At 47.1% G+C, this 24,897-nt stretch overlaps 2 protein-coding genes across 3 annotated transcripts in view; one reads left to right on the forward strand and one right to left on the reverse strand.

The window, feature by feature from the left end:
* Positions 1-629, reverse strand: part of NAT9 (N-acetyltransferase 9 (putative)) — a 31,297-nt gene extending 30,668 nt beyond the window's left edge. Inside the window, exon 1 of the mRNA XM_040435708.1 lies at positions 439-629. Coding sequence (XP_040291642.1) covers positions 439-515 — 77 coding nt within the window. The 5' untranslated portion in view covers positions 516-629. The remainder of the gene's footprint in view (positions 1-438) is intronic.
* On the forward strand, positions 624-24,897 carry TMEM104 (transmembrane protein 104). 2 transcript variants are annotated; one of them, XM_040435706.1, is made up of 10 exons: positions 624-747; positions 5,605-5,696; positions 8,198-8,319; positions 10,261-10,342; positions 12,569-12,656; positions 12,753-12,833; positions 14,965-15,064; positions 17,309-17,411; positions 21,034-21,127; positions 23,751-24,897. In XM_040435706.1, exons 2-10 carry the CDS (start codon positions 5,652-5,654, stop codon positions 24,509-24,511), a joined length of 1,476 nt encoding a protein of 491 aa, XP_040291640.1. In that variant the 5' UTR covers positions 624-747; positions 5,605-5,651; the 3' UTR covers positions 24,512-24,897. The 2 variants fall into 2 exon arrangements, with proteins under 2 accessions (XP_040291640.1, XP_040291641.1); XM_040435707.1 differs by having other exon boundaries at positions 10,261-10,339.

Consider the following 24,897-nt stretch of genomic DNA (forward strand, 5'->3'; position numbering starts at 1 on the left):
TTGCTATTAGGGATGAGCGAATCGACTTCGAATAAACCTTTGTTTCAATACTGTACGGAGCAGGAGCGAGACTTGGAACTGAACCCGAGTTCAGGAAATGTTTTTTTACAGTAGAAATTAATTTCTGAAGTTATTACGCAAAGTATCATGAGACTTCACAAAGCAATAACTTCGGCTCATCGGAGCCAATACATTCTAATACTGTACAGTAATGGAGCAAGGTTTTATGCAAATCGACTTTGGATGTTTTATCCGAAGTCGATTCGCTCATCCCTAGTCGCTATGGGCAACTAAGCCAGTTCTACTTTACACCAGTTTTGATAACTCTTTCCCTCCAGCATTTAAAAAACAAAACGCTAAGTGAGAACCCAACCATAGGCCTGTGGTACTAAATGCCATTTTTTCACCCTTCATTGCTCCACAGTCACCCCCTGGTACCTGGGCACATGGTGAGGCTCGTACGGCACCAGCAGCACCCTGTGCCCCCTCAGCACCGTGTCCTCGTTCACACGCATGGCTCCTGCAGGGCACAAGGACGACGTCACTACGACACGGTGGTGACGTCAGCGAAACACAGCGCAATCACCACCTCACCGCCTTTCCATCAAACCCCGCCCCCTCCCGGCTAACCACCCCGGAGGCGACTGTAGAGACGACGTAAGGCATTCTGATTGGCTGATTCCTCACGTGATCTGCTGGCAAAGCCACGCATGTGATCCATACACCCGGAACACAGCAGGAGCACCGGTAACCAGGGGCAACGGGGCGCTGGGGGAAAAGGGGGTGATTAGTCATGGGGGGGGTGTCATGGTGGTGGGTGCTTGTTTTTCGGGTGTCGCCTCTCTGAGCTGTGATAGGGTATTGTGGTGACACGTAGTAGTGCTCTGTGGGGCTGGGGCAGTGGTTGTGCCGCTGAATATTACATGGCTGCCATTAGCTGGCAGGGTATGCTGGGATATGTAGTTCTCTGCGAGGTGGAAAGACTGTATCTATCATTAGATCATCCTCAGTATTGTTCCATATAATCTTGGGAGATATGTCTATTTAAAGGGGTACCCCAGGTGATCGCGGAGGTCCAGCACGAGAGGCAGTGATTGGCCGCAGAGATCACATGGGGTGTACGGCTACGTCACTATGTGGGCCATGTAAACACAGCGGCTGGGGAGTATAGGGTCTGTTATCATTTACCGTTTTTAGGGAGAATAGCGCCATACAGATGGCATCCAACGACACGTGTGTGTAAGGACGCAGCGATTTTCTTTCTTTTTTTTTCTTCATTTTCCCGGCGCCATAACTTTTTTTTATTTTTCTGTTCACCTAGCCTTATGAGGGCTTGTTTTTAAAAAAAGACAAGTTGTGCTTTCTAATGGCACCATTTAATATGTAGTGGGGATCTGGCCAAAAAATTCTAACTGGGTTGAAATTGAAAAAAAAAAACAAAAAAACAACTCCACCACAGTTTTATGGGTTATGGTTTTAAGGCGTCTGACCTGTTACCTTCATTCTGCAGGTCACTGCGATCACAACGATACCACTTTTATATAGTTTTTATTGTGTCTTCATGCTTTAAAAAAATATAGAAACTTTGAAAAAAATAACTAGTTTTCTTTGCATCGTTCTACCCTGACTATATATATATATTTCTGTCTATGGCCTCGTGTGTCGGCCTATTTTATGTCCGGTGATCTGCAGATTTTATTGATACCATTTTGGAGTGTGTGTGACTTTTCATGGTTTGTTTTTGGGCTCGTTCACACAAACACGTGAATCCCGTGCTGTGGACCGCAAATTGCGGTTCCGCAATGCACAGGCTCCGTCCGTGGGGCAGGCGCATGGGGATCGCAGACCCGTTCACTTGAATGGGTCCGCGATCCTTCCGTTCCGAAAGTGGCGGAGAGAGCAGCCTCTCTCCATGCATTCTCTATGGGGCCTCCGAAAATAGCTGAGCGCTGGCTCGGCTATTTCCGACGAGCCCGTAGAAATGAATGGGAGCGTGGTCGGTCATGCGCGGTGCGCTCCCATTCACTTCTATGGGGAGTGCGCTTGGCGGAGTCCTCCAGCCACCACCTTGCAGGGACTCCTTTCCCGATATACGTGTGGGACCCGCACCTATAAGATACTGGGGGTATATCCTAGCAACATGAGACAACCCCTTTAAGGTTGGGGTCACATCTGCGGTGTTCTCTCCGGCGGAGGAACAGACTGCCGGAGTTTACCGTATCCTACACAGCTGGATACTACCGTGCACCACAGGATCCCTATTCACTCTAATGGGAATCCTGCATATATGCCGGCTTTTGGCAAGGCAAAAGATGCATGTATTTTTTTTTTTTTTGTCCGGCCGAAAGCCGCCATGTACGGCGGAGACAGTGAATGGCAGCGGTCTGTTCCTCTGACAGGACACACTGCTGTAGATAATGCACTGGTGTGAACCCAGCCTAAGGCCTCATGCACACGACCGTTGTTTTATTCCGTGTCCGTTGTGCCGTTTTTCGTGATTTTCTGCGGACCCATTGACTTTCAATTGGTCCGTTGAAAACTCGGCTAATGCACCGTTTGTCATCCGTGATCCGTGGTTCCAGTCCGTCAAAAAAATATAATCTGTCCTATTATTTTCGCGGAAAACGGTTCGCGGACCCATTCAAGTCAAACCGCTAAAAAAAACACGGAGGCACACAAGATTGTCGTCTGCGTCAGTTTTTTTCCTATCATTTGCATGGCAAACCTGTCTTAGATTTTTTTTTACTTTCCTTCATGTCTGGTGATCCTCCAAAAATAAAGGAAGACACTCGGAAACAAAAACGGATCACGGAACAACGGAACCCCATTTTGCGGAACGGAACACAACAACGGTCGTGTGCATGAGGCCTAAGTAGTAATGTTCAGAGCCAAAGCACTTGCCTAAGAGCCGGGCAGCCGACATACAGGGGAAGGACGTCTCATTCCCTGACCAGATCTGACATGTTGTCTTCCTCCTTATCAGGCTTGTCTAGACTTTGCATTCATAGACGTCTTCAGGAACGTATGTTCTGTCACAGGGTGGGGGCACACCCAGGTTTGTGAAGGTGTTTTTTTTTTGCACTTTTGCGGTAAAAAACACCAGCTTCAGATGTTATGTCTATGGGAAATATCAAACACAGGGCACATAAGGTTTTTGTTTTTTGCTCCTGGCGTTTTTGTTCCTTAGGTGAGCCCTTGGTGTTTTTTTTCAGGCATTTTCACAAAACCTTCTGTATAGGGGAAAATCACCATGAAGAAAACGCTAGTGGACAGGCACACTGCTGGCAAAGAAATACCGGCAGCAAAATAATACCGCATGAGCTTATTCTATCATTTTTACGTAAAAAAAAAAATAACTGTATACTCGTAGTAATGTTATTCCCCTCCATTCCAGCACCTATTCTGCCCACCAGTGATTGGCTGCAGCAGTCATGTGTCATATATGTCCTCATCCTGGCTGCAGCAGTCGTGTGTCGTATACGTGCTCACTATGGCTGCAGCAGTCATGTGTCATATATGTCCTCATCCTGGCTGCAGCAGTCGTGTGTCGTATACGTGCTCACTATGGCTGCAGCAGTCGTGTGTCGTAACGTGCTCACTATGGCTGCGGCAGTCGTGTGTCGTATACGTGCTCACTATGGCTGCGGCAGTCGTGTGTCGTATACGTGCTCACTATGGCTGCGGCAGTCGTGTGTCGTATACGTGCTCACTATGGCTGCGGCAGTCGTGTGTCGTATACGTGCTCACTATGGCTGCGGCAGTCGTGTGTCGTATACGTGCTCACTATGGCTGAGGCAGTCGTGTGTCGTATATGTGCTCACTATGGCTGCGGCAGTCGTGTGTCGTATATGTGCTCACTATGGCTGCAGCATTCGTGTGGCGTATACGTGCTCATCATGGCCGCAGGAGTCATGTGTCGTATACGTGTTCATCTTGGCCGCAGCAGTGATGTGTCGTATACGTGTTCATCTTGGCTGCAGCAGTGATGTGTCGTATATGTGCTTATCATGGCTGCAGCAGTCATGTGTCGTATACGTGTTCATCTTGGCTGCAGCAGTCATGTGTCGTATATGTGCTTATCATGGCTGCAGCAGTCATGTGTCGTATATATGTGCTTATCATGGCTGCAGCAGTCATGTGTCGTATATGTGCTTATCATGGCTGCAGCAGTGGCACTGGATCAGAGACTACTAGGCTTCACCATGCCAAACAGAGCGGAAGTCTGGTAGCCTGCGATCCAGGAAATTTGCTGGAGAGGGAACAACTGCTGTGACTACTGGTGGAAGAGGGAGGGCGCCACTTTTGTGATTACAAGGGAGGGGGGGGGTCAAAGGGATAGATGGGGCTACTCGTGGGTACTACATTGGCTACTGACAGAAAGGGACTGCTATTGGGAGGATTACCACTGTGAAGTAGGGGCACTGTTGAGTTGGGGGTTACTGGTGGCCTGGGACTTCTGTAATGGGAAGGGGCGTATTCTGTATGTAATGTGCAGGACTGGGTTCACCAGTTACCATAGTCTCAGACCTGGGACCACCTAGAAAGAGGTAATTCATATGGTAAATAGGGACAATCCATACGAATGGAGGGGGGGCAGCTTGTGCGCTTGGGGCAGGATTCCATCCGGCTCCTGGGATCGTGTCTCTGCCATACGAAATGCTTGGGATTGTATGTAGCCGCTCTCGTGGTGTGTCCTCAGACATAGCTTCAGGTGATGAATAAGGCCAGAACTATGCGTCCTAATGGAGGGCAATTATAAAGCAGTCATGCTTTTGTTATGACAACACTGCAGTGAACGGAATGCGAGTACAAATAATAGACCGCAAGGAAGATAACGGCGTTGACATTCACAACGCTGACAGGTACAAAGCAAAGTTAGGATAAACCTGAATGAATACAAGGGCGTGCCCTCCAACCTAACCGTAACCCTTAGGTCTGATTCCCGCCACGTGTTATGGCTCGAGCTCAGGTTTACATGAACGTGTCATCAGAAAATGTCACATCTTTATGTTTATATTTTTAAAGCATTTGTGGTGTTATTTAGAATTTTCCTTGTCAATATCTATTAAAAATATCTATTATAAAATATTAATCCTGCAGTTTTCGCACAGACCACTATATGGCGCCACCGTAAAGATCACTTTACTGCAGTTATCTGCTTATCATTACAGACAGGATTACAATGACAAATATCACCTGTATATAGATAAGACAGGATCAACCATTCACAATAGGCGATTGTCAGAGCTTATCTATTCTTCCCTTGTACAATGACCTCTGCACAGGTCACAGAGCATGCCTAGAAGGTCCCCCCCTGGACCATTGTGTCAGGCAAAATGGCCGCCCCCATAATCATGTTCAAAACTTAGAATAAGAAAATCTGGCAAAAAAAATAATTAAGTGGTGAACAAATAAACTAAATTTACAGCTTCCTAGATGGTGATCTACGATGTAGGGTCGTGGCCTAACTTTGCTCTTGCAAGTAGCCTGTGAATGAGGGTGTGTGGTCTTGTAGGATATTGCACTGATCCATAGTATCCTCATCCCATCTACAGTCCTGTCTCCATGTATAATTCACTACGGCTATTTCCATTTCTTTTTTAGGCTCCACTGCCCCTTCTCCCCTCCTTCATCCCTACCCCACCCCAGCCATGGCAGGAGAAATCACAGATACGGGGGAGCTCTATTCTCCATTTGTAAGTATTATCCTTATTCGAGTCACCTATCCAGTATACGATCATGAGACTGGGGGGTCCCCTAACCCCCTGTATGAATGGAGCGGTGGTGTGCATGTGTGCCCACCATTCCAGTCATTTCTATGGGACTGCTAGGGATAGCCGAGTACAAACGCTCAGCCTGTGCATGGGGGATAAGTCAACCCCCTTACAGGGCATCTGTCAGCAGTTTTGTGCCTATGACACTATCTGACCTGTTGGTAGCTAAAGGCGTCTGTGTTGGTCCCATGTTCATATGTGCCCACATTGGTGAGAAAAATGATGATTTATTATATGCAAATGAGCCTCTAGGAGCAACGGGGGCGTTGTCATTACACCTCTTTCTGCAACTGCTGCGCCCTCTCCACTTTGACAGGGCCAGACCTGATCACCTTTACACTGCCTGGCCCTGTCAATCAAAGTGGCAGCAGTTGCAGAAAGAGGTGTAATGGTAACGCCCCCGTTGCTCCTAGAGGCTCATTTGCATATAATAAATCATCGTTTTTCTCAGCAATGCGGGCACCTATGGACATGGGGCCAACACAGATGCCTTCAGCTGCCAACGGGTCAGCCAGTGTCATAGGTACAAAACTGCTGACAGATGCCCTTTAAGAGAGTTGTCTGAATACCATTCACAAGAGTTAAAAAAATAAAATAAAAATGTCTTCCGACAGGACGTACGTGTCACTCAGGCTTGCGGTTTTTACAGATCTTCTTATCTGTAGGGACACAATTTTATGTCCACTTCCTCAATTAAGCAGCTGTTTTCCAGACATCTGCTGACGGAGGCAGTCCTACATCCGTGAGCTTGCTGACATCAACAGTCGTGTAGTGAAACAATGGTAGAAGTGGCAGATGTAGAATCCTAATGTCCTGGCACTATTAACCCATGATGTGCCGTCACTTCCTATACCAGACCTCGTCTTCTCATCTGAATACCACTGCAGCCCTTAAAGTGGCCGCTCTGCTAATAGATGAGTGGATATGTCTATATGGAGAACGGGTGTGTGACCACCACATCCAGGCAGAGAATGAACGGGGACGTGGCCGCTGCGTGGCTGCTCCGCTTCCATAACTCCCATAGAAGGGAATGGTGAGCGATCTACACGTGCACGGTCACCATTCTCCACCATGCGGGTCGAGGGCGCCCACTCAGATAGGTGGAACGAACATCTATCAGACGGATTTACCATAAATATCCTAGATGGGAATATCCCTTTAAGGAACTGCATGAAAATCTATTTCACTATAGATTTTTATTCCAATATTGCTCCTCTTACAAATGGGAGCAGATGGTGAGCGCCCAATTTTCCTCTGGTTGCCCTGCCACCCTATTTTATGAGAGCCCACATTTTATTACCGTATATTAAGGCTACTTTCACACTTGCGGCAGTGTGATCCGGCGGGCAGTTCCGTCATCGTAACTGCACGCCGGATCCGCCGATTTGGATGTGACTGAAAGCATTTGTGAGACGGATCCGGATCCGTCTCACAAATGCATTGCAAGAACGGATCCGTCTCTCCGCTTGTCATGCGGAGAGACGGATCCGTCTTTTATTTTATTTCACATTTTTTACCGGTCTGCGCATGCGCAGGCCGGAAGGACGGATCCGGCATTCCGGTATTTTGAATGCCGGATCCGTCACTATTACATTCCTATGGGGAAAATTCAGGCAAGTCTTCAGTTTTTTTTGCCGGAGATAAAACCGTAGCATGCTGCGGTTTTCTCTTTTGCCTGATCAGTCAAAGCGACTGAACTGAAGACATCCTGATGCATCCTGAACGGATTACTCTCCATTCAGAATGCATGGGGATATGCCTGATCAGTTCTTTTCCGGTATAGAGCCCCTGTGACGGAATTCTATGCCGGAAAAGAAAAACGCCAGTGTGAAAGTACCGTAAGGGAGGTGAAAGAGCGCTATAATCATTGTACAGTAAATCTAATATGCACGATGCGAGAAAGTGGTGAGATTAAAGTGGGTTTGCAGTTCTTTTAAACTGATGATCTATCCTATAGATCAGCATCTGATCGGCGAGGGTCCGACACCTGGGACCCCCCGCCGATCAGCTGTATGAGAAAGCAGCAGCGCTCCAGTAGCGCCGCTGCCTTCTCGCTGTTTACCGCATGCCCAGTGACATCACGACTAGTACCAGTGGCCTGGGTGCGGCTAAGCTCCATTCAAGTGAACAGGGCTTAGCTGCGCCCAGGCAGTGACACTTGTCGTGAAGCCACTGGGCCTGCGGTAAACAGAGAGAAGGATGCGCCGCTACTGGGTGTCGGACCCCCGCCGATCACATGCTGTGTTGATTTATCCACAGGATAGAACATCAGAATGAAAAAAAGTGCAGAACCCCTTTAATTGCTTAGAGGGAACTGAACCATCCATAGACCCAAAAAGACCGTGCTGGCCCTACTTGACACTGTGCGGTAAAATGTTATTTGCTTCTACATCTTGCATTTCTAAAATGTGTTTTCCGTGCAGGTCGGACTGATCTACATGTTTAACTTGATTGTTGGTACTGGCGCCCTCACCATGCCTAAGGCCTTTGCCCATGCAGGCTGGTTGGTGAGTCTTATTCTCATCATCTTCTTGGCATTTATGAGGTGAGTACACAGTGGCCAAGTTCTCTCGTGCATCCCCATGCAGGAATTTATAAGGCCGTTCATAGAGTACAGTCTCACATCTCTCCCCCCCCCCCCCCCCCCCTCACATTGTACCAGAACTGTAAAGGGAAGACAACTTGGGGTACTTTCACACTAGCGTTTTTCTTTTCCGGTGTTGAGTTCCATCACAGGGGCTCAATACCAGAAAAAAACTGATCAGTTTTATCCTAATGCATTCTGAATGGAGAGCAATCTGTTCAGGATGCATTAGTTCAGTCCCTCTTACGTTTTTTGGACGGAGAAAATACTGCAGCATGGTGCAGTTTTCTCTCCGGCCAAAAATACTGATCACTTGCCGAATCCGGCATTAATTTACATTAAAGTGTATTATAGTGCATTAAGTGTTCCGGCGCAGACCTTTTAAAAATGCTAAAAAAAATTATACCGGATCCATTTTTCAGGAAGACACCGGAGAGACGGATCCGATATTGCAATGAATTTGTGAGACTGATCCGGACCCGTCTTACAAATGCATCCGTTTGCGTCCGGATTGCCGGATCCGGCAGGCAGTTCCGGCGACGGAACTGCCTGCCGCAAGTGTGAAAGTACCCTTACCTGCTTCCCAGTGCTGGCTCTCTGCACCGTCTCCTCCATGCCTGGGCTGTTCCCTCGATCTTGAAGTCTTGGCAATGGCGGTGACCGGATCCCCTTACGTCATGAAAAATGGTCACATGATGTAAGTGGATCTGGTCTCTGCCGCAGCCAGGGTTTATCTGTGCCGATGTTTTCAATGAGGGAGCCCAACGGAGCAGCCCAGGCCAGGAGGAGTGGGGAGCCAGCACCGGTAGGAGCTTCTTTCACACTAGCATTAGGCTTGTCCAGCAGGGGAACAGCCTGCCGGATCCATACTAACGCTTGCACGCGTGTGCTGCCCTAAGTCCTGCCCCATCCACAATAATGGGGACAGGCGGGAGATGCGGCTGCAACGCGGCAAAACATGTTGAGAGGCAGCCTCATCTCCCACCGACCCCATTATAGTGAATGGGGTCAGGCCGGACCTCCAGCAGCACACGTGTGCAAGCGTTAGTACGGATCCAGCAGGCTGTTCCTCTGCCTGACAAACCTAACACTAGTGTAAAAAGAAGCCTAAGTCCTCTTCCCTTTACAGGTTTAGTAAGGTAAAGTAGGGGGATTACCAACCGCCCCCGGCCCCCATTCTTGCACAACCCCTCTAAAGTTTATGACCACTGGTCGACACCATTTATTTTGCAACAGCCCCTGCTTTCATTTACACAGTCGGGTGCCTGCAGCCACCACTAGAGGGAGCTTACTGCATACAGACTTATTATGGAGCTCAGTGGAAACTGTATGTATCTGAATGCAGTGAGGCTGGGTCCACATGCTGCGACTGCCACGTACGGCTACAAATTTTCTACCCCCCCCTCCCCAGCAGGCAGTGGCTGCATGATTTTGTGATAAAACTGCCATCATGCGTGGGCATGGGTTTTAACCCATGCATCAGCTGTAGATTTCCTGCAAATATGTGCAAAATTCTAGATTTGGATGCAACTTAATAGCTTAATACTTATACCACCTCTTGGTTGACTTAATTTAGAACAGTATTTTGCACCAAAATTTTGGCGCACATAATTAATAAATTGAAGTTTTCATCTTAACTTGTCTTAACCCCGCGCCCTTTTCATAATATTCTAGTAAGCTGTCATGTACCATTCATGCCGATGTGACTGCTGAGGCCTGTGATTGGCGGCAGCGGTCCTGCAGGGAACAATGAACTGATGAGTGGGGTTAGGACCCAAGGGCAGGCTGGACAACCCCTTTAAGCTTAATTAATCCCCCCCCCCCCCCCCCAATGGCTTTCCTTCCTGTGACACAGTTACACATTTATCGGAGCCCTAACCTGGTGCTGCTCCTCTCTTCTAGCTACATGACCACAACCTTTGTCGTTGAAGCGATGGCTGCTGCCAATGCCCAGCTGCGCTGGAAGAGATGGGAGAAAGAGGTGGTGAGTTCAGTCCCTGGGAAATAATGTCATGTTTCTAATCTCATTGTATATTACATTTCTTTTTATTCTACGTTGTGCTAACCCTTTCCCACTGCGGAACGTATGGGGGGGGCACTGAGCTTGTGCAGCGGCTGTAGGCTTGTCTTAGTGGGACACTAATGAGAACTAGTATAAGTCCAGAAGCTATGTCCACCTTCGGAACCATTTTCTCTTTATCCCAATGCGTCAAAAATTAAAAGATTGTCTGGGATTTGAACATTGATGGCCTGTCTTCAAGAGAGGCCATTGCTATCAGATCGGCGATGGTCCGACACCCCACATCACCACCGATCAGTTGTTACCTGTTACTTCTGCCGCCAGAAGTACACAGTTCTGTCCGTTGTACAATTAACCAGCTCTGACCACAGCCCAATGGACAGACCATGTACTTCCAGTGTCAACTATCGGTAGCGGTGTGGGGTGGCGTTTATTTTTTTTGTTTTTTTTTGGCGGATCCATTGTAACAGTGCCTATCCTTGTCCACAAAACGGACAAGAGTAGGACATGTTCTATTTTTTTGCGGAACAGACTTGCGGACATACGGATACGGAATGCACACAGAGTCATTTCGTTTTTTTTGCGGCCCCATTGAAATGAATGGTTTTGCATACGGGCCGCAAAAAAAACCCGGAACGGACACAGACTAAAAATATGTTTGTGTGCATATGCCCTTATGATGCTGCTGCTCCTGCTCCATGATTACAGCCTACAAACAAAGGCTTGAGCTCTGAACTTGCAGCTGCACAAGCAGGCATGTCAGAGAGGTTGTGCGCATCTGCTTAAAAGAAGCACTCCTACCAAAAACTTTTTGCTCTAGTCCGCTAGTAATGAGCATCATTTAAAGGGGTTGTCTGGGTTCAGAGCTGAACCTGGACATATCCCCATTTTCACCCAGGCAGCCCCCCTGACTTGAGCATCGGTTCATGCTCCGATGCTCTCCTCTGCCCTGCGCTGAATCGCGCAGGGCAAAGGCATTTTCTGGAGTTCCGATGACGAACTAGGCTCTCCATAGGGCTGCCAGGCGGAGGCTACCCGGTGACGTCATTGGCACTGTTGGGCAGGCTTTAGCGCTGCCCTAGCCTATAAACCGGCTAGGGCATCGCTAAAGCCCGCCCATCAGAGCCGGTGATGTCACCGAAAACACTGCTGCGTGGAAGCTTCCGCCCAGCAGTGTGTTATTGTAAATAAAAGAGTCCTTGCCCTGCGCGATCCAGCACAGGGCAAGGGAGAGCATCTGAGCATGAAATATGGGTATGTCCGGGTTTAGCTCTGAACCCGGACAACCCCTTTAAGTAGTATTACGAGTAATCTACTTATTATGTGCTGCGTTTCAGTCCTCCCACATGACCGGCACTCAGACCCACTTCACACATGCGGGAAATAGACTGGAAGTCACTTTCTCTACTCATTTCTATCAGACGCACATGTACTATTTGTATCGTGTTGCTCACTAGCAAGCCAGAGGATAAAAACTTGGTGGGGTGCTTCTTTAGACCTGTTCCCTTTAGTCAATTAACACTTTACTGACTCATCTAAATTTGGTTGTCACTCTTATTAAAGAAAAAAGGGGGACAAGAATATACATTTTGTGGCCAGTTCTAAAATGTGTACGCCTATATTTAATAATATCTGATATTTAAAGTATTATTATTATTATTATTATATATATATTTTTTTATTTTATTTTTTCATTTCTTCCAGAGTCCCAAGACGTTCAGTTTGGAACACGTGCGGTTACTTCATTTGGGTTTTCTTTATACTTACGGGTTCCGGCAACATCCTAGGAATCACAAGAGAATCAGGATGTGGATATGTCTGACAGAGGGGGTGGTTCTCTGGGCTCTCCTATATTGATGACCTATCCTCAGGATAGGTCACTAATATCAGGTCGGCGGAAGTCCGACACCCGGCACCCCCGCCAATCAGCTGTAGGAGGAGACGGCGCACGTGCCATCCCTTCTCTCTTCCTGCTCGCCGCCGATTTGATATTGATGACCTATTCTGAGGAGCAGCCCGGAGAACCCCTTTAAGGGTTAATAATATTGTAATATATAAGGAGCCATATATCATATATTTATTTAATGTGCAAGATGCTTACAATAGGATTGTACTTGTCTAGGAACCCCAAGGTATGACATACACATTTGCATGTAACCCAGATCTGTCTTGTCTGTGACAAATTGATAGGAAGCAGATTCCTCTGAAAACTCCGATAATGAATCTCTGTCTCCTGACGGGTATGAAAATTCGGAAGTCCAGCCTATCCTTTCAGTGCGTGAGTATCTGCCTGGCGAGCGGGCGGGTGGTCTCCCTTGTTGGGTGGGATGTACAATAGAAAAAAAAAAATGGATTATTTCTACTTGTTTTTCAGAGCAACGGGGTTTGTCCAACCCATTTGAAATTGTGGAGCGAGTGGAAATGGGGCAGATGGCGTCAATGTTCTTTAATAAAGGTACGAATTCGAGATGGGAAAACTGAGCCGCATTTGTTATCGCGCCGATATAACAATTTTCTAAATTAATTCAGCACAATATATTCTGCCATAAATTATTTAGTGGCAATTTATCCGCTGTCATTCTTGTTGGCGCCAAAAGGTGGCGCCACTCTTCTGTGAATGGGGAAAGAGGTGTTTGCGTTGGTCCATGAATTACTGAGCGGTGAAATTTAGATTTTATCCTTTTTTTAGAATCTGGATTATGCTTGTAGTTGAAACCAGATTTCTGACCTCCCTCTTACGGAGGCTGACGGCAGTGTGACCATTACCTGGTGGAGTAACGTGCACCGACACATAGGAGTAAAATCAGCTGGACCTGCCGATTTTTGGCAGGACCGGCCAACTGCCTTATGCGCATAGAGGACTCCCAACACCCCCTGACAGCGTTTGATTTTGATTTCAGCTCCTAATCCTTTTGTTTGCAGGGGAGATAAGTGTCTGGCAGCAGCTTAGTGCCCATTGAGAATACACGCATGCTTAGGTGAGCTGAGTGTGCGTGTGGATGGGTAGGGGGACGAATAGCTGTCGGCAAAGCAAGCATTCAGCTGACATCTGTTGAAAGGAGTATAGGCAGCTCTAGTTGCTTGTAGTGATATACAGTCCTTGCTCTAATGGAATTCACTCTGTGTATTGCTGACCTTGTGCTTATACATCAAAGGCAATGATGAAGTATAAAGCATGGCGGAAGGACTGGCCAGAAGCCTGTCTTCTGTTGAGACATATGGCAGATTTCAGGTTGCCTCATACTCCCTGTAAGTCCTTTTTTTGGTTAGGCCTCTTTCACACGTCAGTGGATCACATACGTGTACTGTCTATGATCTCCATGGACCGCTCACGTTTCCATTGGCTTTAATGGGTGTATTCACACGTCAGCGGCTTTCCATTGTCACCACGGAAGCATTCCCTATTTGTGTCCGTGATTATGGATTCCTGGATTTGGTCTGTGGTTTTCACGGATCGTTGATAGAAGAAGTTCTTGAAACGTATTATCAGCCTAGCAGTGTCCGTGAAACACGGATGACACGCTGACTGAAAAGTCACAGAACCCACGAATGGATCACTGACCACGGCATCTGAGCGCGTGAACTACCGAAAGCATGCGCTTCCGGGTATGCTCTGGCTCCCCCGTCTGGCGATCGGAGGAGCCGGAGCTTGTATGCAGCAGCCTCCTGTCATAGTAAATGACAGGAGGCTGCTGCACAGTAAAAAAAAAAAAAAAATATATATAAAAATTCTAATCACCCCCCCTTTCCCCAAAATGAAAAAAAATTAATACATATCATGGGTATCGCCACTTGCAAAAACGCTCGTACTATCAAAATATGAAAATATTTATCCCATACGGAAAAAGGCAAAACAAAAAAATAGTGTCAAAATGTCTGATTCGATGTTTTTTGGTTGCTTCTCCTTCCACAAAAAATGAAATAAAAAGTGATCAAAAAGTTGTACACACCCTAGAATGGTATCAATGAAAAGTACAGTAAAAAATGAGCCCTCACAGCCCTCCACACATAACAAAAAAAAAAGTTATAGGGGTCAGAAAATGATAGGAAAAAAAAGGATTTTTTTCAAGTTAAAAAAAAAAAATATATTCTGTATCAAAACAGAAGAAAAACTATACATATGTGGTACAGCCGGATTCGTACTGACCTGGAGAATGAAGAGCACAAATCAGTTTTACCGCATAGTGAACTCCGTACACAATAAAAATTAAAAAAAACGTAAAACTGTGGCAAAAATTGCGTTGTTTTTTTTTTTTTTTTTTTATTCCACCCCATCCTATGCCATATTAAATGGTGGCATTAGAAAGTACAACTTCTCCCGCACATAGCAAGCCCTCATATAGCTATGTGAACGGAAAAATAAAAAAGTTATGGCTCTGGGAAGACAGGGAGCGAAAAACGGAAAATTGCCTTGTCAGGAAAGGGTTACTGGAAGTTACCATTACGTTAAAGGGGTTGTTTGCAGCTGAGCCAACCAAGAGGTGGCATAAGGAAGAAAAACGTGGCTAATGGGTCTAACGAGATGCACTCAGCTTGTCTTGCGCCATTCTTGCAGCCTTCATTTTCTCTCTTTCTCTTTCTTGCAGTCGGCGTAAACCTGTTTTATTTGTGCATCATTATATATCTGTATGGAGACCTGGCTATATATGCAACGGCCGTACCTCTGTCCCTCGTTCAGGTCACGTGGTAAGTAACAATGGAGAGGGGCAGTTCTTAGGACTTAGCTTTATAGGCCCCCCCTTTTCTATGGTCAAGTATATTGCCTGCATTGCCGGGATGCTCTACCCATCAGCAGAAGCTATGGCAGGAGTTTGGCACATCGTACGGGTAGTTCAGGTGCATGTTTGATATCTCCCCGTGGAGGCAAAGGGTGTCACCAAACCCTGGTTCAGACTGTTATGCAGTATGGTGGATGTGATTTATAGGCATGAGACTGACGTGTAGGAACACAAGGGGAATATTAGTTTAGGGTGGAAAGGGATTGTCCAGCTTTTAATTTTATTTGTTTCCACCCCATGCTCCAGTACCTGTGGGACAAATCCATACTCGCATGCTCCCCTCTGCTTCGTTACGGTTCCCTGGTTGTCTTCGCTGATCTACTGAGCCCCGTCTGTAAGCTTCTGGATGGATAAGGTCGTGTACACCGCTGCCGTCAATGACTGGCCTCAGTGGTGTCCCCAAGGAGCATGTGACACTGCAGCGAGGTTCCAATGAAGGACACGTCACTGCTGAGGCCAGTCATGGGCCACAGTGGTCCGCGTGACCCCTGTCCCTCTGGAAGTTTACAGACAGTGACGAGAAGATGAGTGAATGGAGCCGCAGGCGAGTATGGATATTTCCACTGGGACCGCAGCCTGGGGTAGAAATTTAAACAAAAATAAAAAAATCTGGAAAAACTATTTAAAGGGGCATTCCTATCTTTTTAAGTCCTTGCATATCACTTTATGATCAGCGGGAATCTGATCTCTGGGATCTTCACTGATCTTGAGTATGAAGGGGGCATCGCGCTGGTCTAGTGCTGCACCCTCTTCACTATTTTTTCCTGGTACGCAGGGCACCTGTAGCACAGATCCATTCCAGGTAATGGAGCCGACTGCAGTCTCCTCCACAGCTGGGTGGCCAGGAGCTCTGCCGTGTAGGAAAAATTTGCTGGGATCCCACAGGCAGGGGTTGACTGGGAACTTAAAGTGGCCCTGGGGGGGAAAAAAAAAACTAAAAGTGGCCCCATTTTGTAGGCAGGTCCAAATTAACAGCAAGCGGGGCAATACAATAGTGCAAAATACTATCCCAGCAGAACCAAATAATACCGTGTAGCACAATATGCTGCCCAATAAGCTGTCCCTCTGTGGTGGCCATCTTCTGTCCTCCTCCTTCAATTGTCTGTGATTTAAGATATGGAGCAGGGGGCTTAGGAGGTGAGGTGCGGGCCACAGCAGTTGAATTCAGTAGGGCATGTGCGGTTGCAGGCCGGGTACATGGGTACCTGATTCTCACAGCGTTAATTACTACTCGGTCAGTGGCAGAGAGGAGGAGTTGGGTGGCCCCCTGGGGCATCGTCCCACTGGAAAATTACCCTGTGCGGTCTATGCCCAATCCACCCCTCCCCACAGGTCAGGCCACCTGTAATCGTAAAGTGATGGCATATCCAAGCGATACGCCATTACTTTATATGACAACCCCTTTTAGGGTGTGTCCTCACATCACAGACAGGTTTTGGAGAGAACCTGCTGCGGATTTCACCCTTTGCATTGTGAAGGATGAAATCTGGAGTCAAAATCCGCAACATAACTTGTCATGGCGTGGATTTAAAATCGGAACTGCGGGTCCATTTCCGTATGGACTCCATGCAGCATGTGAATGAAATCTGTTTAAAATCTCATCCACTTTGCAGGTACTGTAATACCCGTCCCATGTAAACGTACCCCAAGTGTTACCCTATATCAGTGACTTTAGAGTTTGCATTGTGCGGCGCTCGGACAGTCCACACTTTTGACGAATAGTAGATCCTTAAAGTGTTTTATCCCCATGTATTTTCTCTTAAACGTTCGCCCTTTGCTGCTAGGAGTAAATGTCCGCACAGACCTTAAATCCTCTTAGCAGCTGGTAATCCCTCTATAAACTTCCATCCGCAAAGCATTTAGGGTTATTTTCAGCAGAGAATAGATGAAATTGAGGGAATTCCCATGTGCGCTCTCCTGAACCGATGATGTCCTGATTCCATTACCTCTGCTCCATATATTAGAGCCAGCGCTGCAGAGTTCATGGCCATGTGCAGCGCCGGGCCATCTGTCATCATGTTCACACCAGCATTAAGGCCTGTGATAGTAGCTGGCGTAACTGATGCCCTGTGCTCAATATAGCATCTAGCGTACATAGGTTTTTGTCGCCTCGTAAACCATAAAATTGTGTTATTTTTCTGTCCTTATTCAGTTTTACTGGGAATGAATCGTGTGGAACTCAGGCTGGAGAGAAAAATGATACAGACACCTGTTGGGGAAACATCAGACGGATTGACGCCTACAGGATCTATCTGGCAAGTGCTTAACCACAGGCGACCAATGATAGACTCTCCGGGGACACTCAGTGGGGGTCCTTAGTTGACCTTCCTGTGCTAAGTTCCAGGTTCTCCAAAAAAATTATGTAATGATGTGTGAATAGGCCTGGTCCAAGAACGCCACATTGTAGGGCCAGGTCCACACAACCTGGTTGAAGAGTGACCAGGGATATATGGACATGGCCTTACACATCACTTATGGTCCATTCACACGTCCGTAGTGTATTGCAGATCCGCAATACACCCGGCCGGCACCCCCATAGAAATGTTCTATTTTTTTCTGGAGCCGCGGACCGGAAGATCGGCGGCGCCCTCCGGAAATGCGGACGCGGACAGCATACTGTATGCTGTCCGCATCCATTCCGTCCCCATAGAGAATGAATGGGTCTGCACGGATGCGGACCCATTATTACGGACGTGCTAATGGAGCCTTAAAGGGGCACTGACCACCTCTAGTTCTGGCATTCAGGTAGGATGATGTCTGAGGGGGCCCTATAGGAATGCCCCTTTAAGGTTTCGCCCACCAGTGCTCAGTTTGTTAGTCACAACTTTTCCTCCCCTAAAGCGGTAACAAGAGTTCCCCCATACTCTTCTCTTCACTTCGCCAGTAGACACAGCAGGCCACCCCTCATTCCTGGACCTGTAACGTGTGATTGTAATGAAACCCAGTATCCAGGGTCACATTTTTATAGTGACAGGTTTTGTCAGCGGTGCGACCGATTGGATCCAGACTGGCTTCAGAGCAGGCAGGTTGTCGTCCTAGCTGCTGCTGCAGACCAGCCTCCTTTGAAACTTAAAATGATCTTGAGAATGAAGGGGACACGGTGTAAATTTAGTCCCCTTCCCTGTTTGTTTTTCCTCTTCATACTGGTGCCCCCAGCTAGCAGACCTGCAGCTCAGAACATTGCAGTTAGGCTGGGTTCACATCACGTTTTCCCATGCGTTACAAAAAAACGTATACGTTAACAGAGGCCTCAGGCTGATGCCATACAGTGGCATCCGTTCATCGTAAAATCATTTACCATAGTAAATAAAATCAAAATAGAATAAAATTACGACAGTAAAAAAAAAAAGTATACTTTTTTTTTTTTTTACTGGACTCTGCAGGACACAAGAATGTGGCGTGCTGCGTTTTTGCGTCATATATATTTTTATATATATTTTTTTAACGTATACATCAAATGGAGGCATAAAAAGTGATGTGAACCCACCCTTAACGGGGCCGCCTGCAGTTCCCCGCATAGCTGGGTGACCTGGAGTTCCGTGGTCAGCCGGAGTTCACATGAATGGGCAGAAAGTAAGAGCTGTTGCCATCAGAGCAAGTCCCAATAGTCCGAGAACATCCCCTGTTTTTACGACGGGTCCTTTCGACACGTCCCAAAGAATTCATATAGGGGAAAACCTATCGAAAGTGAAGTTTTCCTTTTTACAAATGGGAGTTTTCTGATAAATATATGACAGATTACAGGCTGCTGTAAGTTTTCGTGAGCGTCGAATGTGAGTCTACCCTACATCTACGGCTTGACCGTTTCCATGTCTTGCAGAATGGTGCTACGGCGAGACATTTGGCAGGCAGGTCTCATATCTGAACTGGCTTTTATGTAGTGAATTCTGCATTAACAGTTGATTAAGTACAAGTTTGTGCCTGCCAGACCTATAAAGTCCGTCTGTCTGCACGTTACACCGTGGTCAAGACTGGCAGAGCTGATGAAAAGCAGACATGTGGCTGGTTCACTGCCCATGAGATAGAGGTCTGCGAAGCCAAAAATGAAAGGCCTTGTCAGAGGGTGGAAATAGCAAAATAAATGGCATTACTCACATGGTAATTGGGTTTTCCAGGATCAGCATATTGATGGCCTATTAGTATGAGCCATTGGCAGGGGCGTAGCTAAAGGCTCATGGGCCCTGGTGAAAGAGTTCAGCTTGGGCCCCCCTTCCCTCAAACCTTCGTGCTGCATGAGGCAAAAATTGAAACTGCACCCCCCCCTCCTCCATACCAAATTCTTAACCTAACCCCTTCTGTCCAGCCAGAGGTGTAACTTGCATACACTTTCTATAATACCAGTGTCTGCTTATGTGGCACAAGGGTCTTTAGGCCCCTCAGGCTCCTGGGCCCGGTAGCGACTGCTACCTCTGCACCCCCTATAGCTACGCCCCTGGCCATTGGTATCAGATCGGTGAGGGTCCAACTCTTGGCACCCCTGCCGGGCGTTTGTTTTAGAGGGCCGTGGTCTTCACATAAGCACCGCAGCCTCTTCATTTTTTACATTGTTCTGCCTGCACGCCACCTGCTTAGTAGCCACAGAGCAGGGGATTACAGCTTCATCCCTTTCCTTGAACGGGACGAAGCTTCAATATAATACAGCACCATGGCTGATAAGTGATGGCATGCCGGAAAAGAGAACGATGTAAGCAATGAAGAGGTCCCATTACTGACAGCAGAATTGTGGCTCCTTCACCCAGCTGATGGGCAGGGGTGTCGAGAGTGGCCCCCACCCGTCTGATGGATAGGCCATCAGTATTCTTATCCCTGTAAGACCCCTTGCCACTCCAGCACCAATTGCTCCAGTCTTGCTCCAATCGCTGACCTCGGCGGTCACGTGCCACAAATACTAGTATCACTGCTGAGGCCAGTCATTGGCTGCATGTGGCATGCATTGAAATGAATGACCATCCTCGGACAGCCAGGGTCTGGGCTCCTGAATGGGGGGGACCATTGCTGTGAGGTTCACGTGCCCTAACAGGGTAATAAGACATCCCCTTTTTAAAAGGACCTGTCCCCTCTCTTGACAGGTCTGTTTTAGTAAGTACTTGCATCCCCATGTAGTAATTCTGGAGCATCTATTGCAGGGATCAGCAACCTTCGGCACTCCAACTGTTCTGAAACGACAGCTCCCAGAGTCCTCCTTTCACTTTTATCGGAGTTACAAGGGCGGCCAAGCAATTGTGCATGCTGGGAGTTGTAGTTGGACAGCAGCTGGAGTGCCTAAGGTGGCTGATCCCTGAACTGTTGTGCCTTTCCTTAATTATTCCTGCTAGCACTCTGCAATAAAGCTAGGGCTACACGATGACATTTGTTGCACGACTATTTGTCGCATAAATTTCGCGCAAAATTTTTTGTAATGTCAGTCTGTGGTGTTGCACTGCGACATGCTGTCGTGTCGCAGTCGCTGCATGTCACAGTGCCACACTATGGAGTATCATTACAAAAAAATGTTGCGCGACACGTGTCACATGTAGTTCTACACTTTTGTTGCACTACAAATGTCGCCATGTAGCCGTACCCTAAAAGTCCAGCAGCACAGTCTGACATTGTGCAGGGACTCCCCCCACTCAATTGGTAACACCCATCTGGACCTTCAGGGGTAAACTGCTAGCAATTCATTCATAACTTCTAACAGGAATAATAAAAGAATGGCACAATATAGTCATGAGAGTAGATGCTCCCGAATTTACATGGGGATGCAAGTAATTAATAAAGCAGACATGTCAGGAGAGGGGACAGGTCCCCTTTAAGTAAGTCTGAAAGCATAACAAAGAAGTGCATTGCTGCTATCTGATTTTTATACTTTTTTTTTTTTTTTTTTTTTTTCCCCTTTAGGCCGTATTCACTCTGTTCCTCGGGCCTTTTACTTTCTTTGATGTACAGAAGACCAAATATCTCCAGATTCTGACATCACTCATGAGATGGATAGGTAAGTGGCGGAAAGCGTCACACAGGGCTTGTGACATTATTATATTCTCATTTAAGCAATGGAAATAAATCTTGTTTGCAGCAACAAAATACCAGCCGTCGTTTGTGGCCTTTGTTTGCATCACCGCCGCCATCAATTAACAAGCTGTTGTAGTGAATGGTGAGCTTTTAGTGGTGAAATTAAGTGAGGACTATAGAAGTATGCTTCGTGATGAGCGGCCTGTCGGGCACCTGTTTACTGGGCAGTTGTACCAACTGGCATCTTACTCATGATACACCCATCCAATCTGGGCACAATCAAGGTACAATCATATCCAGGTGCTAACCCAAAACTACAAACTTCGATACAGTATAAAAACATATAAGCCTGTAATTACAGGTAGTATAAAAAGAGAATACTACCAGCCCCCAAAAAGTAATAAAAAAAAGTAATACAGACCTAAAGTATGGCACTAACAGTCCCACGTGTTTCATGTTGCTTCCTCAGTTTAGCGGTGTATGGGACGTTGCATTCCTTAAAAAGACGCAATCACAATTCATGTTAAGAATTGCCACATTCTTCGGACTATAAGATGCGCCGGACCATAAGACGCACCTAGGATATAGAGGAGTAAAATAAAATATTTTTCATCAGACCTCAGATCAGACCCCCATTCCACCTCAGATAAGACCCCGATCAGACCCTCAAGATCCATCAGACCTCTGTAACAGGACCCCTATATCTCCTCAGATGTCAGATCAGACCCCCCAAGCTCCATCAGACCTCAGATCAAACCCCTATCAGACCTTTGTATCAGATCTTAATTCTTCCTCAGATCAGACTAAAAAATACTGTAAATAAACTTACCTCTCCTGGGCTGGATGGTGCCCTCTTCCTGCACTCGCCGCTCCCAGGTCTTCTTCCGGACCCAGCTCTGCACTTTGACCTGACATCGCACAGCATAAGGTCATAGTGCGTACAGTACAGCCGATTTAATTAATTAAAAATAAATGAATATATATGTAATATACTGTAGAACCATACACAGGAGATATTCCCTTTCCCCACTCAGAACACTGGTGTTAGTAAATCGCTTCCAGTAGAAACCTCATCTAGTGCCCACAATATAAGACTTGCTGTAAGTGACCCCTGCAAAATCGTGATTTGCTGTAGGACCTACTCTGCTGTCACTTGACTAATTTGCCCTGGATGGAAGCTGTAGCTTTTTTCTGAGACTTTAATACTGATGACCTATCCTCTAGTTGGGTCATCAGTATCTCATTAGTGGGGGTGTGACACCCAGGACCCCCGCCGATCAGCTGTTTGAAAAGGTAGCAGCGTTCGCAGCACCACGGCCTTCTCTCAGCTTTTCCTAGGCCGTGTGACGTCACATTCATGGGTCACATAGCCTAGGCACAGCTCGATCCCATTCAAGTGAATGGGGCTGAGCGCTATACCAAGCACAACCGGCGCTATACAATGTACGGAGCCGTGCTTGGTAGGCACGGAGAAGGCCGCGGCGCTCACAGGATCGTCGGGGCCTTCTCAAACAGCTGATCTGCGGGGGTCCCGGGTGTCGGACCGCCACTGTTCAGATACTGATGACCTCTCCAGAGGGTAGGTCATCAGTATTAAAGTATTAAAGTCTCAATAACCCTTTTAAGTATGAGGAACCCATGTAGCAGTAATTTTATCAAAGCAAATCCTAGGCTTTGTGCACACTGCGTTAGAAGTTTCCATCCAAGTTATGTGTCGGGAATATTTCCCAAGGTCTAACCCCTTGTATAGGCCACACATCAGCAACTTACCATACTCCAGCTGTTGTGAAACTACAACTCCCAGTATGCTTCACTCATTGTTTCAGTGGGACATCTGAAAACACCCGAGCATTGTGGCTGAACCGCAATACATGATGTGGCCCATGAACAAGAGTGGCGCTGTTTCTTAAAAACACTTCTACTCATATGTCAGAATAATTTCACTTTTTCTGATCTCATTTCCATTATGTTCGGAAATGTTGATTGACGAATGAAGTTATTGATAGAATTCTGAATTGAGTCGCCCAAGCTAAAAAAAAAAAAACATTGATTGATGAGCAGTCCCTGGTCCCTTATCTGAGACTGGCAAAGAAATCTGGTGAGACCCCCTTTCCAATCCCTCTCATACAGTATGAAAATCCATTTACTTGTAACCTCTCTGCTGGGAGCGCCCGCAGGCGAAAGGAGATTAAAATCCTCGAGAAAATCCATAAACCAGATCACGTTTAAATGTCACACAGCGCATTCCACGTAAAACACGGATGCCTATGGAAAACACGCACGTCACTCCGGCACGTAACCCTTTATGGTTCACGCTTGTTGCGGGGGGGGGTCTGTGTCCTTGCAGCGCCATGGGGAGGAGAGGTGGTAGCGTCAGGGGCCTCCTTCTTTCCAGTGATTTATGGAGCGGGTAATGAGTTTTCACAGCTTTACTGCCACTTTGTTCTCATCTGAGTCAGTCTCATAAATTGTGGAGACAACAGTTTAACCCTTCCCTGTCCAGTCGCAGGCAGTAAAATTGGGAAGGAGCGCGAGAATCTTAAAGGCAGGAGCTAGAGGTCCTTTTTGTGTCATTTAACCCCTTTTTGTTTTTTGTTTCACCGCAGCTTTCATCGCCATGATTGTGATAGCACTCATCCGTATCGGCGAAGGCAAAGGCGAAGGGAAGCCTCCTATGGCGGACGCCTCGGGGATCCGGAATCTTTTCGGGGTGTGCGTGTATTCTTTCATGTGCCAGCATTCTCTGCCTTCGCTGGTTACTCCCATCTCCAGGAAGAAACACCTGACGGGGCTGGTCCTCCTGGACTACGTCCTGGTCCTGTCTTTCTACAGCCTCCTGTGCTTCACCGCTATATTCTGCTTCTCCTCTGGGAGCCTGATGGACATGTACACTCTTAACTTCAGCGGGTGCAGCCCTTTTGTGCCTGCAGTGATCGGCTACTTCCTCGGGTTGTTCCCCGTGTTCACCATTAGCACCAATTTCCCAATCATTGCCGTCACGCTACGAAACAACTGGAAGACCCTTTTCCATCGGGACGGAGGCACCTATCCCTGGTTTGTGGACCGCGTTGTGTTTCCCCTCATCACCCTGGTGCCGCCAATCCTGGTAGCATTTTGTACCAACCACCTGGAAATCCTAGTTAGCGTCACCGGTGCCTATGCTGGAAACGGCATCCAGTATGTTATACCAGCGTTCTTGGTGTTCTGCAGTCGCAAGGACTCTGCCCTAGTATACGGACCCGACAGTAGGAATAAGCACCTGTCTCCTTTTAAGCAAGTAGGCTGGGTGTGGTTTGTTCTTCTCTGGGCATTCTCCTGCTTTATATATGTCACTGCCAACATAATCCTGACCGATGTTAACCTGTAGCTATCACAAGCCGTGATCATCATGGCCGAAGCTGGACGGCTTTGTGCGGGACACATGAGCTGCCAAAAGTTTGTCGGGGCTGGCCCCGTTCTCACTGGACAGATCCTAAACTATCATGAATACTATGTTCAGAATCTATATGAAGAAATCCTAATCGTGCCTTGTCTTCTTTCTGGCAAATAAAAGGTTCGATGTCGGGTGGGCATCGCCTGACCATGGCATGTAGAAGAGCCAACTCTTGCCTTTTAAAAGGAACGCAGGCACATCTTGTGCCTTTGACCAGTTCTATAGGATTCCTGTATATGGATGGTCTGATGCGCGCTGAACTATATACTCCAACACAAGCTTAAAGCGGTCTTCCAAGATATTTTTACTGATGACCTATA

This window comes from Bufo bufo, chromosome 6 (genome assembly GCF_905171765.1).
Source record: "Bufo bufo chromosome 6, aBufBuf1.1, whole genome shotgun sequence".
Lineage (NCBI taxonomy): Eukaryota > Metazoa > Chordata > Amphibia > Anura > Bufonidae > Bufo > Bufo bufo.

What these genes read in the sequence shown, in the direction of transcription:
- TMEM104 (XM_040435706.1), top strand. Translation starts at nt 5,652, where the DNA reads ATGGCAGGAGAAATCACAGATACGGGGGAGCTCTATTCTCCATTT. An exon ending in ACGCCTACAGGATCTATCTG is followed by an intron (nt 17,412 to 21,033) that starts GCAAGTGCTTAA and finishes TTTCCCCTTTAG; the next exon opens with GCCGTATTCACTCTGTTCCT. An exon ending in ATCACTCATGAGATGGATAG is followed by an intron (nt 21,128 to 23,750) that starts GTAAGTGGCGGA and finishes GTTTCACCGCAG; the next exon opens with CTTTCATCGCCATGATTGTG.